Source organism: Mustelus asterias, unplaced genomic scaffold, assembly GCF_964213995.1.
Source record: "Mustelus asterias unplaced genomic scaffold, sMusAst1.hap1.1 HAP1_SCAFFOLD_43, whole genome shotgun sequence".
Taxonomy (NCBI): Eukaryota; Metazoa; Chordata; class Chondrichthyes; order Carcharhiniformes; family Triakidae; genus Mustelus; species Mustelus asterias.
This window is the reverse complement of record NW_027590120.1, coordinates 1714363-1729987: the sequence shown is the minus strand read 5'-3', so window position 1 is coordinate 1729987 and position 15625 is coordinate 1714363. Positions and strand designations below refer to the sequence as shown.

Below are 15625 nucleotides of genomic sequence, written 5' to 3'. Positions count from 1 at the left end.
AAGAACCCGCGCGCTTCCGTCAACAAACCACTCCCGCTGCAATGCGCATGTGCGGTCCCAACCTCCTCAGCTCTGTTTACGCCGCCCATTGCCCCGCCCCCACAACTCCGCCATGTTTATTAGGGGCACATCGGCTCCGACTCGATCCACTCTCCGGCCAAATGGAGCGTCTCTGACTCGCACAAAGATGGACACCACTCAATATCAGAGATTTATAATATTGCTTCCTTAATTCCCTCACGAAAATGTCTTACACCGTATAAAACATCAATAAAACCTAAAGGACCAGATTATCCTTCTCATTCTGCAACCAAAACCAATCCAATGTTAATGGGTTTCTCCACAGATACTGCCAGACCTGCTGATGTTATCCATCATTTTCTGTTCTCATTTCACATTTCTGCAGTATTTTACATTCTGCCTCGAAGGGCTGATCCTTCCAGCCAAGTTACAACGGACAGAACAATATAACATTGTGGCTTCCTCCAAGTATGAGAACTGAAGGGTGGACAATTTGCATATATTAGTAAAAGTAAAGTTTATATTAGTCACAAGTCAGCTTTCATTAACACAGCAATGAAGTTACTGTGAAAATCCCCCAGTACTCACAGTCCGGCACCTGTTCGGGTGCACTGAGAGAGAATTTAGCATGGTCAATGCACCGAACCAGCACATCTATCGGACTGTGGGAGGAAACCAGAGCACTCGGAGGAAACCCATGCAGACACGGGGAGAACGTGCAGACTGCGCACAGACAGTGACCCAAGCTGGGTATCAAACCCAGGTCCCTGGCGCTGTGAGGCAGTAGCGCTAACCACTGTGCCAAGGTTGATTAGAATCACAATCTCACTGATGTAACCTAGTGATGCCAATGATATAATAACAGTGATCTCATTGACGAGAGACAGTTTGATCTTCAATTAATTTGAAATAAGTCGTCATATGGAAAGAATACAGGTGTTGAATATAAATGAAGAGTTCAGTTTATTTTGCTCACTCTGACGAATCAGGCTGAACCTTCTACTGAGGACATACAAGGAGAAGATTTTGTCTTGTCATCCTGTTACTGACATATCAAATAGAGCAGGAAAATACATGGGCATTGAATGGAATCTGACTTCTGCCGTGGTTCCCCGTGGACGGCAAGAAGAGTTCATCAATCAGAATAGAGAGTCTGAGTCTTGATCTTCCAGGCAGCAAGGCTTTATTAGCTAATACATTTCAATAAAGCCGGGATTTCCAGATGAATCCAAAAAACCAGTGCTCTGACAGTCCTTTTTATCCACATTTAGCTTCATATTTCATCATTCTTATCTTACAGTCAAGGTTTTTTTGTTGCAGACCCCAAGGCCACTTTTCGTTAGCCACCATGGTTTACTAGACCTACGTTATCTGCCTTCTTTCTGATTGGTCACTAATGAATGTGCTATGATATCATTGTGGTTACATCTTGCCTTCTTATCTGAAGTTTATTGTCTAATCAGCCAAGGTTGTTGTTTGTTCAACCATTGTAGGGCATCCTGCTATGCCAAGTCTTTTTTCCCGTTGTCTGACTTTCTCACGTTTATTTAAGAAATTACTTTCAGCTTCTGTGTGTTTGCTTGACTTCTTTTAGCCTTTATGTTCATTTATGTGAGTATCCATGTGTACTGACCTGGTAAGGTATTGTGCACTTAAAAGGGTACAAGTGTATGCTTAATAAGATATGTGATGATATATGAGAGCTTCTTAAGTAGTGATTATCTCTTCCATGTTAATTATTATCTCCTACTTGTCCTAATAATTATTCCTTCCAATATATGTTGTCTTAATGATTATCCCTTACACTTCTCTAACTGGAGTCAATGGGAGCTGTCTTGAGAACACATTGTCTGGACACTATTTTCAGTAAAATACTGGAACTCCGCATATCTCCCTGCACAGCACATTTCTCCATTCAGCTTGTTCCATTTTTGTACATGGTTCCCTCTGATTCCTGTCTCTGTGTCTCTCAGCCCGCAGTAATTTACCGTGCTGTCAGACAGCAGCTCATGGATGGTTCCTCACTTTTCAAACTGTCGAATGATGCAGAAAATTAAGTCCCCATACCCTCTGCTCTAAAAACACTTCCGTAATTAGGGATGCGGATGAAGAAGTTAGGAGCTTTATCCTGGACTTGATGGTACAGCCGTAAGGAATATGAATGAGCTGTGCTCGAAAAACTCTAATTAATGGTCACTGAATCTCCCTCAAACTGTGTCATTGTAACTGGCTCCTGTGAGACACGGACACTAAAACTGATTTATTTTACATATTCTGATATATCCTAACCATTGATTAACTGTAAATAGCTCCTGAACCTTGGGGAGGAAAGTGTGCAGGTGACTTTCTCCCTCTCTGATGCCCCACAATTTCAGCAGCTCAGACTCCAGCTCAATAACCCTGAGCACAGATTCCGCCAGCTGCAGACACTCGCCACAGATATGATTGTCCAGGTTTGCACAAACTCTCATGCTGCAGTTCTGGCACACCACCTGCCCTGTGAAGAACATCTAACTCCTGTCCAGTTACAGGAGAAATAAAAAAAGGATTAACAACAGCATTCAACCCCTGCAGTTACACATGGACTCGCTGGTGTCTCAGCAGGTTGGATGACCGATTGAATCCCTCCCCACACTCTGAGCAGGTGAACGGCCTCTCCCCACTATGAGTGTGTTGGTGTGTCTGGAGATTGGATGATTGAGTGAACTGCTTCCCACACACAGAGCACCTGAACATTCTTTCCCCAGTGTGAACTCGCTGGTGTTGAATAAGGTGAGATGATTGTCTGAATCTCTTTTCACAGTGAGGACAGCTGAATGGTCTCTTGTCAGTGTGAACAAGCTGGTGTTTCACTAGATCTGGAGAGGTTTTAAAGCAATCCCCACAGTAAAAGCACTTATATGGTCTCTTGTCACTGTGAACTCTCTGGTGTGACCCTAGGCTGGATGACTTTGTGAATCCCTTCCCACATGTGGAGCAGATGAATGGTCTCTCTCCAGTGTGAGCACGTCGATGGGTTTCCAGCTGGGATGGGTAACTGAATCCCTTCCCACAGTCCCCACATTTCCATGGTTTATCCATGGTGCCGGTATCCTTGTGTCTCTCCAGATTGGATGATCAGTTGAAGCCTCGTCCAAACATGGAATACGTGTATGGTTTCTCCCCGCTGGGAATGGTATGATTTTCTTTCAGGCTGTGTAACTGGTTAAAGCTCTTTCCACAGTCAGTTCACTGGAACACTCTCATTCGTGTGTGTGTGTATCTCGGTGCTTTTCCAGTCACACCAATGCTTGAAATCTTTCCCCACAGGCAGAACAGAGAAACATTTCTCCTTCCACAGTGAAAGGTTGATGATATTTAGCTCTTGATTAATTCAGTGAATCTGACTGATCGCAAAGAAATGTTTTTCTGTCTTCAGATCATCTCCTACTAACTCCCTGTAAAAAGAATTGATGGTGTCAGTATCACTCAGTCCAGGATAGAAATTCAGAACAGAAATATCTAGTTTCTGTGCAACATTCCCACCCTCTGTTCTTCCAAATATGTGATCCAATTAAACTAAAATAAGCTAAAATCAGCAACAAAGTCCTCACAAAAGGAAAGGGAATGTTCTTAACTAAACCAGAATGTTTTTTACAAACACATGAACAAGGAGCTGAAGTAGGCCATTCAGCCCCTCCACCATTTATTAATACTGTGGCTGATTTGATGGTAACCTCAAATCTGCAAGATGCTTACCTCTGATAATCTATCACCCCCTTGCTTACCAAGAATCTATCCACCTCTGCCTTAAAAATATTCAAAGATTCTGCTTCCACTACTTTTTCAGAAAGAGAGTTTCAAAGACTCACAACCCTCTGAGTGAAAGAATTTCTCCTGACCTCTGGTTTAAACGGACGACTCCTTATTTTTAAACAGTGACCCCTAGTTCTAAGTTCTCTCGCAGAAGGAAACAGCCTCTTCACAACCACCTTGTCAAGACACCTCAGGATCTTATAATGGTTTAGTCAAGTCTCCCCTTGGTATTCTAAACTCCAGTGGATACAAGCCAAGTCTGTTCAACCTTTCCTTACAAGACAATACACCCATTGCTGCTATTAGTCTGTTAAACCTTCTCTGAACTGCTTCCAACATATTGACATCCTTCCTTTAATAAGTAACCAACACTGTACACAATATTCTAAATGTGGTCTCACCAATGCCCTGCACAACTGAAGCATAACCTGGTTACTTTTGCAATCAACTCCCTCACAATAAATGGTAACATGCTATTAGCTTTCCTAATTACTTGCCCTGCTTGTATAAGAGCCTTCTGTGATTCATGCACTGTGACACAAAGGTCTCTCTGCACCTCAGAGCTCTGCAATCTCTCACCATTTAGATAAGTTTATCTTTTATTCTTCCTGCCAAAGTGGACATTTCACAGTTGCCCAATTCTACTCCATTTACCAGTTTTTTGCCCACTCACTTATCCTATGTGTATATTTTTGTAGTCTCCTTATGTCATCTTTACGACTTATTTTCCTGCTTATAGTAGATTGGCCATGCTTAGTGTCCAAAGATGTGTAGGTTAGGTAGTCTAACCATGATGAAATGTGTGGCATTATAGGGATAGGGCTGGTGGTGGGCCTGGGTAAGGTGCTCTTTTGGAGAGTCAGGGCAGACCTTATGGGCCAAATGGCCTCCTTCTCCACTGTACGGATTCAATGCTTCTATGGCTTATCTTGTGTGATCATCAAATTTGGCAATCATTGCTGCAATTCCTTCATTAAAGTCATTTCTATATATTGTAAACAGTTCAGTTCCCAGCAGTGATTCCTGTGGCACACCACTTGCCAAAAGGGCCACCCAGATTTCCCTCAGTGTACCTGAACAGGTACCGATGTGTGGCGACTAGGGGATTTTCACAGTAACTTCATTGCAGTGTTAATTTACCCTACTTGCGGCACTAATAAATAAACTTTAAACGTTAATGATCCACAAACTCCTCTGGGCAGCACAGTGGTTAGCACTGTTGCCTCACAGCGCCAGGGACCCCGAGTGCTTTCCCAGCTTGGGTCACTGTCTGTGTGGAGTTTGCACGTTCTCCCCGTGTCTGCGTGGGTTTCCTCCGGGTGCTTCTGTTTCCTCCCACAATCCGAAAGACGTGCTGGTTAGGTGTATTGGCCGTGCTAAATTCTCCCTCAATGTACCCGAACAAGCGCCAGAGTGTGGCGACTGGGGGATTTTCACAGTAACTTCATTGCAGTGTTAATGTAAGCCTACTTGCGACACTAATAAATAAATGTTGAAACTTTCTATTGGTTCCTGTGACTCTGCGGGAACTCGGACCTCATTGGAAACAGTCACTGAAGCCCCGCCCTCTATTGCGTCACCAAGGGGGCACGCATGCGCGCCATTCCCCGTTGGAACAAGATGGCGGCCGTTAACGACGGCTTTGTCCCGGGAAACAGACACGGAGCTGCAGACACGGGACCTTCAGGTCAGTATTTGGGGTTTGAGGCTTTCACCACGTGTTTCGAAACATTCCCCGTTCCACGGTTGGCACTATCGCTCCCTCTGGGTCACCATATTCTTACCCGTTTGGAGATACGACGAACAACGAACACTCCGTGGCCATTGCTGCGCATGCTCCGAATACAGAGCGCTATTGCGTTTGCGCACTGCCCTGGATAGGGGACATCCACTGCCGCGGAGAACTCTGGGTAAAGTACCCACCATCTACTGTCCAAATTAATTTTTCTGCTATGATGTGGGGATTAGGGCGGCGAGGCAAATAAATGAAGTTAGGAACCAAATAATATGTAAATCCAAGTGCACAGATCCTCCATAGAAAGAAGGAAAGTGCGAATTGGTGGAGAATCAAGAGTTCACAAAGCAGTGGCAAGAACTGCAGAAACCAACCCCTGCAATCACATAGGAACTGACCAAGTGAATCCTATCAGCGAGTAATTGTATGACCTCGTGTATGACTTAGATAATATATTTTAGTCATGTTAGCACACTAATAAAACTGAATTACTGGAAACAGGCTGCAGCTCTTTTCATTTTCATTTATTACAGTATGCAGGTGTCACTGACATTTATTATCATTGCTGAATACTTTTGAGAAGGTGATGACAATCTGTCTTCCCTAACCACAGCAGCCCATGGAGGTTTCGGATGGTTTCTGGGTCCCCAGAATATTAGCCTGGGCCTTTGGATTACTAGTCCTGTGATATTACCACTGTGTCACCATCTTCCATCACAAAAAATATCCATTTTAGCATTTCCTGCTATTGAGGCAATTTTGTATCCAAAATGTAACTTGCTCGTGGATCTTTTGAGATTTGATGTTCCTGCCCAGTCTGCCATGTGGGAACACTGTAGATGTGGATAGAATGTTTCCTTGTGTGGGAGAATGGGTGGCACAGTGGTTAGCACTGCTGCCTGACAGCATCGGAGACCTGGGTTCAATTCCCAGCTTGGGGCACTGCCTGTTCGGAGTCTGCACATTCTCCGTGGGTTTCCTCCCACAGTCCAAAAGACGTGCTGGTTAGGTGCATTGGCCATGCTAACTTCTCCCTCAGTGTATCCGAACCGTCGTTGAAGTGTGGCGACGCAGGGATTTTCACAGTAACTTAATTGCAGTGTTAATGTAAGCCTACTTGTGACACTAATAAATAAATAAGTAGAATCATCCAAAATGAGGGGCCAGAAATGTAAGATAGTCACTGACAAATCCAATAGGGGAAATAAGGAGAAATGTGTTGATCAGAGCAGCTACAATGTGGAACTCACTACTACAGGAAATAGTTGTGGCAAAAAACCTTTCAAAATGAAACAAAATGAGTGGATAAGAGGGAAAAGAATAGAACACGAAAGTGAAAGACTGAGCTGAGGGAGGTGGAATGGAAGGAGACGCTTGAGGAGTATCAACACCAGCAGAGACTGACTGGGCCAAATGGCCAGTTTCTGTTATGTATATTCTGTGTAATTCTATGTAAACTGTTTCCACAGGATGTTCGAAGAGGAGGATTTACAGATAGGAAAAAAAATAATTTTTAAGATCTTCAGAGTGACACAATTCATCAGAACCTGAATATCATCGACTGTTCAATGTGGAAGGAAAAATGCTTTTCTGTTCAAACATCAGTGTGACTGGAAAAGCACCGAGACACACACACACCCGAGTGAGAGTGTTCCAGTGAACTGACTGTGGAAAGAGCTTAAACCAGTTACACAGCCTGAAAAAAACATCACACCATTCGCAGCGAGGAGAAACTGTACACGTGGTTTATGTGTGGTTGAGGCTTCAACTGATCATCCAACCTGGAGAGAGACAATGACACTGGCACCATGGAGAAACCATGGAAATGTGGGGACTGTGGGAAGGGATTCAAATACCAATCTCGGCTGGAATATCATCGACACACTCACACTGGGGAGAGACCGTTCCTCTGCTCCATGTGCGGGAAGGGATTCACTCGGTCATCCGACCTTCTGAGACACCAAACCACTCACAATGAGGAAAGACCATTCACCTGCTCCACGTGTGAGAAAGCATTCATCCATTCATCCCACCTGGTGAGACACCAGCGAGTTCACACTGGGGAGAAGTTGTTTAACTGCTCCATGTGTGGGAAGGGATTCACTCAGTCACCCCACCTGGTGAGACACCAGCGGCTTCACAAATGACTGCAGGGATTAGATTCTGCTGTTAATCACATCCAGAACTGAACCATGTTCATCCTGACAGTTAGCGTTTCCTTCTGCTGAAAATAATTTAACTGAAGTTTTATATTCTGGTTATATGTCCAATAAACCAGCTTTGTTTTGAACCTATTGTTTTAGATTTTTATCTTTCCCACCTGAGTGTTTAACATCACCTGTCTGGGGCACAAAAAGGACAATCTGGGGGAGGATTGTACGGCAGGAACAGAACTTCAGGCTGGACACAGTCCAGGAACACGGTGACCATCCACATTTTGTCCCTGTTGAATAAAATCAAACACAGCGTTTATTCTCCATCCAGTTATCTGACCTTTTCTATTTGTACAGCTTACACTGATCTCCCTCGTAACAGATATTGTGCTTCCTTCCCTCATTTCCAATTAGTTATTATAAAATCTGTTTCTTCCAATCTATCTGGAACATCAGGTGGACCTTCCCAAGTGGAATTGAGACAGAGGTGAGATCAGCCATGATCAGATTGAATGGCGGAGCAGGCTTGAGGGGCTGAATCGCCGACTCCTGCTCCTAATTCTTACCTTTTTCAGTTAACGATCATCACTGTCCCTGTGAGGGAATGTTGTGAATTTCTATCCTGGACTCGCTGTGATGGATTTTGGAAACTCCTTTCAAATGGACTTAGAGGGGCAGGATTTACACATCGTAAACCTAAACTAAGAAAAATATTTGTCTTTGATCAATCTTTAACTTTGGACATTTTTTTCACAGGACTTCAGAAGCTCAGTGGTGGAAGGCAAAAAACTCAAACAAAACATCGCAGCAGCATCTGACGCTATTGTCTAAATAATTGTAATCTGAATATTAATGTAATTTGAACATGGAAGGGGAAAGCACGGTTAACAGTGGGGAGAAACCGTACATGTGTTCTGTGAGTGGACAAGGATCCAGCCAGTCACCTGGCCTGTCAAGACACCAGCACAGTCAAGCTGGGGGAAACCATGGAAATGTGGGGATTGTGGGAAGGGATTCATTTGTTCATTCCCCCGCCCCTGCTGAAACAGAAGTGGACCCACACTGGGGAGAGGCCTTCTTCCTGCCATAAGTGTGTGAAGGGATTTACTGCCTCATCCATCTTGTTGACACACCAGTGTGTTCACACAGGGGAGAGGCCATTCACATGCCCTGAGTGTGGGAAGGAATTCACTAGTTCATCTATCCTGCTGAATCACCAGCAAGTTCACACTGGGGAGAGAGCTTTTACCTGCTCTGAGTGTGGAAAAGGATTCACTGATTCATCCAATCTGCTGAAGCACCAGCAAATTCGTAATGGGGAGAGGCTGTTTATCTGTTCTGAGTGTGGGAAGGGATTCACTCAGTCATCTATCCTGCTGAAACACCCAGCGAGGTTCACACTGGGGAGAGACTGTTAACCTGCTCTGTGTGTGGGAAGGAATTTACTCCGTTATCTCAGCTGCTGAAACACCAGCAAGTTCATGAGTGACTGGATTTGCTGTTAATCACACACAGGACTGAACCGTTCTCATTGGCACCTGTTTCTGCTGATGTTAATCAGCCCCAGCCCAGTTGTAGAGCTTATATTGTGGGTTAAAAGTCAAATAAACCGGCGATGTGTGAAATACGGTTTGATGAATGTTTATAATTTCTCTAACACAGGTTAGTTCCTTTTGAAGGGCTCCCCTCCTCCACTGTCTCCTCCATCGTCACCTCAACAGCAAGTATGAGGACTCATGGAGCTTCTTTGTCACTGAGTCAGGGATTCTGCTGTAATTGCTGCTGTTAATCACAGCCGGGACTGAACCATGTTAATTCTGACAGTTGGAATTTGTTCCTGCTGATATTAACAATCCCAAGAACTGGAATGGAGACTGTCAAGTAACTGAGCTTTGTTTAAACCTATTGTATATTTTTGTCTTTCCCACCTGAGTGTTTAACAACACAAGGCTGGAGTTCAGAAAGGATAATCTGGGGGAGGATCATATGGCAGGAAGAGAACTTCAACCTGGACACAGTCCTTCAGGGTCACACTGAGAGGGACAAACAACACTTTGGTCTGTCTTTCAAACCATAAGACATCGGAGCAGAATTAGGCCACTCGGCCCATCGAGTCTGCTCCGCCATTCAATCATGGCTGATACTTTTCTAATCCCCATTCTCCTGCTTTTTCCCCATAACCCCTGATCCCCTTGTTAATCAAGGATCTATTTATCTCTGTCTTAAAGATACTCAATAACCTGGCCTCCACAGCCTTCTGTGGCAAAGAGTTCCACAGATTCACCACTCTCTGGCTGAAGAAATGAGTGGCGTTTGCTACCAAATAAACCTGTTGGACTTTAACCTGGTGTTGTTAAACTTCTTACTGTGTTTACCTGAGTCCAACGCCGGCATCGCCACCTGAAGAAAGAGGGGCATGGACAGGATGCAGAGGGAGAGCTGTTCCCTTAGTTGAATAGTCAGTTACCAGGGGACACAAGATAAAAGCACAGTCAAGCTGGGGGGAAACCATGGAAATGTGGGGACTGTGGGATGGAATTCATTTGTTTATCCCTCCCCCGCTGAAGCACAAGTGGGCCCACTCCCCACTTTATCTTTATCTCATCTCTCTTCACTGACAGCAAAGTCCCCTGTGGGTTAATCCTGAGGTGCGTGAGAGATGTGTCCCAGCCGCTCTCTTCCGTGACTCTGAGCTCCTGGACACGGAACAGAAACTCCTTTACAATGTGTTTTAGAGTCAGGAAGAACTACAGTGAAGAATGGAAACGGGCTGTCAAATCAGAGATTGGTGTAAAACTGGGATCTGTTCCTGACTGAGTAAAATGGCAGGTTTAAGTTTCAAAATGTTAGTGTAACATTTGTGAATCTACCAATGTAAGATAATGGTAACAGAATCACAGATTACTACAGTGCAGAAGAGGCGCTTTGGCCCATCGAGTCTGCACTGATGCATGAAAGGCCTTGACCTGCCCACCTAATCCCACTTGCCAGCACTTGGCCCATGTTATGGCCAGGCACTCATGCAGGTACTTTTTGAAGGATGTGAGGCATCCCGCCTCCACCACCCTCTCAGGCAGTGCATTCCAGACTGTCACCACCCACTGGGTAAAGTTTTTCCTCAAATCCCCCTTAAACCTCCAACCCCCCACTTTTATCTTGTGTCCATTCGTAACTGACTGTTCAACTAAGGGGAACAGCTGCTCCCTCTGCACCCTGTCCATGCCCCTCATAATCTTGGACACATCAAGTTACATTTCTATATGGAACCTTTAACCATTTCTCCCCTTCCACTGACTTCAATGTGGTGGAAGCTGACTGTTACAATGTCAACATGTAAAATATATTTACAAATGATTGCACAGTTTCTTACATTTGGGATCTTTCTCTGTTTTGTGCACTTGAGGTGTTAGATAACAGACTTTCTCATGTGACTCTCCAGCAGGAATATTAGTTTTAAAGTTCTTTTTTATTAGTGTCACAAGTAGGCTTACATTAACACTGCAATGAAGTTACAGTGAAAATTCCCCAGTCGCCACACTCCGGCACCTATTCGGGGACACTGAAGGAGAATTTAGCATAGTCAATGCACCAAACCAGCACAAGAAAACCAGAGCATCCAGAGAAAACCCGCACAGGGAGAATGTGCAGACTCTACATCGATAGTGACCCAAGCCAAGAATTGAACCCATGTCCCTGGTGCTGTGAGGCAGCAGTGCTAACTACTGTGCCACCGTGCCGTCCAAAATCAGTTGTGAAACACAAATCAATCTGATTTTAAGGCTTCCTGGTGCAATAAACTGATCATGCTCTTCCCAGCTAACACCATTTCACACCCGCATCTGTTAGATTTTAATGTGATTGTCCAACGTAGAAACCTTGCATCTTTTAGCCACTTTGAATTCATACACCCCCTTCTCCCTCCACCCCCTTCTCCCTCCCTCCCCCCCCCCCCCCCACCCAAAGAGATTGTCTTTGAAATCAGTCGTTCCTGAATAATATAAAATTGTGTATAAAATTATGAAGGGCATAGAGTGAACAGTGGGAAGCTTTTTCCCAGGTCAGAGGTGACGAACACAAGGGGGCACAGGTTCGGCAAGGTTCAACACAGATGTCAGGGGGACGTATTTTACACAGAGGGTGGTGGGGGCCTGGAATGCACTGCCAAGCAAGGTGATTGAGGCAGACACACTGGGATTGTTTAAGACTTATCTAGATAACCACATGAACAGACTGGGAATAGAGGGATACAAAAGAATGGTCTAGTGGGCACATGAGCGGCGCAGGCTTGGAGGGCCGAAGGGCCTGTTCCTGTGCTGTATTGTTCTTTGTTCTTTGATGACAGTATTAAACTTCTCTCTAACTTGTCCTAAACCTCCTGTCAGTTCATTAATTGAAACCAGGGACTCTCTCCCTTGTTTTAACCTGTCTGCACGGTTATTCCTTTAATTTAGCTCTTGAATTGTTTGTGAATTGTTTGATGTTCCCACATCTCAGTGACAAATGTTGAGCTGTTTGCTCCACGCTGTAAGAAGTCTCACAACCCCAGGTTAAAGTCCAACAGGTTTATTTGGTCGCACAAGCCACTAGCTTTTGGAGCGCTGCTCCTTCATCAGGTAAGTGGGAGTTCTGTTCACAAACAGGGCATATAAAGACACAAATTCAATTTCCAAAATTTACAAGATGGAGACAATACACATCTCTTTAACCTGTGCTTGACCCCCTCTCCACTCACATTGTCTGTACCTTTAAGACTTGATTACCTGTAAAGACTCGCATTCCAACCATTATTTTGTCAATTGAGTTTCTGTCTTTATATGCCCTGTTTGTGAACAGAACTCCCACTTACCTGATGAAGGAGCAGCGCTCCGAAAGCTTGTGGCTTTTGCTACCAAATAAACCTGTTGGACTTTAACCTGGTGTTGTGAGACTTAAGAACATAAGAAATAGGAGCAGGAGTAGGCCATCTAGCCCCTCGTGCCTGCCCCGCCATTCAATAAGACCGTGGCTGATCTGAAGTGGATCAGTTCCACTTACCCGCCTGATCCCTATAACCTCTAATTCCCTTACCGATCAGGAATCCATCTATCCGTGATTTAAACATATTCAACGAGATAGCCTCCACCACTTCAGTGGGCAGAGAATTCCAGAGATTCACCACCCTCTGAGAGAAGAAGTTCCTCCTCAACTCTGTCCTAAACTGACACCCCTTTATTTTGAGGCTATGCCCTCTAGTTCTGGTTTCCTTTCTAAGTGGAAAGAATCTCTCCACCTCTACCCTATCCAGCCCCTTCATTATCTTATAGGTCTCTATAAGATTCCCCCCTCGGCCTTCTAAATTCCAACGAATACAAACCCAATCTGCTCAGTCTCTCCTCATAATCAACACCCCTCATCTCTGGTATCAACCTGGTGAACCTTCCCTGCACTCCCTCCAAGGCCAATATATCCTTCCCCAAATAAGGGGACCAATACTGCACACAGTATTCCAGCTGCGGCCTCACCAATGCCCTGTACAAATGCAGCACTTCTTACTGTGCTAATACATGTGACAATAATAAATCAAATTGTGCATTCAAATTGAAATTCTGTTCTCCAAGGGATGAGTTCAAAGATAAATAATTGCTGCGCTTAATTCTTGAATTAATCCCTGCTGTCTGTGTTGAATGAACCCATCTCAGTGACAAATGTTGATCTGTTTGCTCCGCACCGTAAGAAGTTTAACAACACCAGGTTAAAGTCCAACAGGTTTATTTGGTAGCAAAAGCCACACAAGCTTTCGGAGCACCAAGCCCCTTCTTCAGGTGAGTAAAGCCACAAACAGAAAGGTCCAGTTTTCTCCTGGAGTTTGTCACAAAGCAGCCTTCACAATGATGCAGAGTTTCAACCAATGAGGGAGATCCGGGCTCAGCCCCGCCTTTCATTCACTCCGATTGGTTGGAGGACCAACCGCTCCCGCTCAGTCCTCCAGCCCCGCCCCTCATTCACTCCGATTGGTTGGAGGACCAGCCGCTTCCGCTCGGTCCTCCAGCCCTACCCCCTCTTCCTATTGGTCCGGAGCTGCCGTCAATCACAGAATATGGAGTACATGCGCAGTGTGGATGAGCTTTGGCCGATTCACAGACGGTGAGTTTCCGGCGTGGCCGGAGAGATAGAGCTGGTGGGTGGGTGGAGAAGCTTCATAAGCACCGTAATGGATCTGAAAGCAGCATAAGGTGCTAACGGTCCCGCATTTGTATCTCTGCGGCAACAGCTGCTCCGCGCCGCTTCGCTCGGTAACAAACCCGGGTTAACGGCCACCATCTTTTCTGGGGCGATGTGCAGGAGTGCGCATGCTCGCTGCTCCCAGTCAGCAGGAGGAGAGAATGTTGTGAATTTCTCTCCTGGACTGACAGGGCTGGACTTTGGAAACTCCTTTTACAGGGAGTTAGAAGGGGAGGATTTACACACAGAAAACTCAACCCAAGAGAAATATTTATCTCTTCTAAATTTCTGTCCTGGATTAACAGTGATTTTTGTTTTGTAATCTTGATTTACAGAATACGACAATTGGAAAATTCAAACCGAAGATCACATCACATCTGGCAGCCATCCCGTTCTTTAGAATCTGAATATCATCAGCTTTTGAATGTGAAAGGTCAAAGGTTTGTCTGCTCTGTCTGTTGGGAAAGATTTCAGATTTCTGGGGTGGCACAGTGGTTAAGCATTACTGCAACACAACGCCAGAGACCCAGGTTCGATTCCAGCCTCGGGTGATTGTGTGGAGTTTGCATGTCCTCCCCCATATTTCCTCCCACAGTCTAAAGATGTGCAGATTAGGTGGGTGGCCAATAACTGGTGTGAAGATAATCCCAGAAACTATAGTCAGTTTAATCTTGGCGAAAGGGAAAATTCCTGAAACAATAATTGAGGACAAATTTAATAGTCACCTGAGTAAATGTGGGTTAATAAGGAAAGCCAGCATGGATTTGTGAAGGGAACTAACCTGCTTAACCTGTTTTTTGATGAGGTTAAGACACCAGTGTTGAGGATAATGCTATTAATATGGTGAACATGGACTTCCAAAAGGCATTAGATAAATTGCTGCACAACAGACTTAGGAACAAAGTTATGACTCGTGGAATGAAAGGGACAGTAACAACATTGACATAAAATTGTCCACGGGACAGGAAACTCATGAAATATTGGTTAATGGATGTTTGGGAGTTCTCAGGAGCTGGTGTTAACACCCTGCTCTTCCTAATGTACACAAATGACCCAGACCTTGGTGTTCAGGAACAGTTTTGAAATTAGTGGAGACAGTCTTCTGTAGACCCAGACCGTGTGGCAGGTTCCCTTCTCCGAAGGATATCAGTGAATAAGTTGCATTTTTACAACAATCCAGCAGTTTTCATTGTCACTTTTTCCCAGTGACGGACGTACAAATGACCAGATTAATTCAGTTCAATTTCACAAACTGCCTGTGTTTTTATGAGTTCTCTCTCACTCCCTTTTTTTCTGTTTTGAAACAGTTATACAGGGTTTTAGAAGAGCAGGATTTGCAGTCGGGAAATTGAAACGAAACATCACATCACAACCTGGTGGAGTTTTCCAATTTATCGTAACCTGAATATCATTTGATTTTGAACATGGAAGGAACAAGCACCGTTCACAGTGGGGAAAATCCATACACGTGTTCTGTGTGTGGACAAGGCTTCAGCCAATCATCTGACCTGTTGAAACACAAATGCAGTCAATCCAGGAAGAAACCGTGGAAATGCAGGGATTGTGGGAAGGGATTCAAATCCCCGTCTGGCCTGGAAAGTCATTGGCTCAGTCACACTGGGGAGAAACCGTTCACCTGCTTCAAATGTGGGAAGGGATTCACTCGTCAATCCTACCTTCTGACACATCAGCGACTTCACACTGGGGAAAGGCCGTTCAC

At 44.7% G+C, this 15625-nt stretch overlaps 1 protein-coding gene across 1 annotated transcript; it reads left to right on the top strand.

Annotated features, from left to right (window-relative positions):
• Nucleotides 1-5425: 5425 nt before the first annotated feature.
• LOC144482922 (uncharacterized) lies at nucleotides 5426-7841 on the top strand. The gene is made up of 2 exons (XM_078201783.1): nucleotides 5426-5503; nucleotides 7021-7841. Exon 2 carries the CDS (start codon nucleotides 7360-7362, stop codon nucleotides 7696-7698), a length of 339 nt encoding a protein of 112 aa, XP_078057909.1. The 5' UTR covers nucleotides 5426-5503; nucleotides 7021-7359; the 3' UTR covers nucleotides 7699-7841.
• Nucleotides 7842-15625: the final 7784 nt, after the last annotated feature.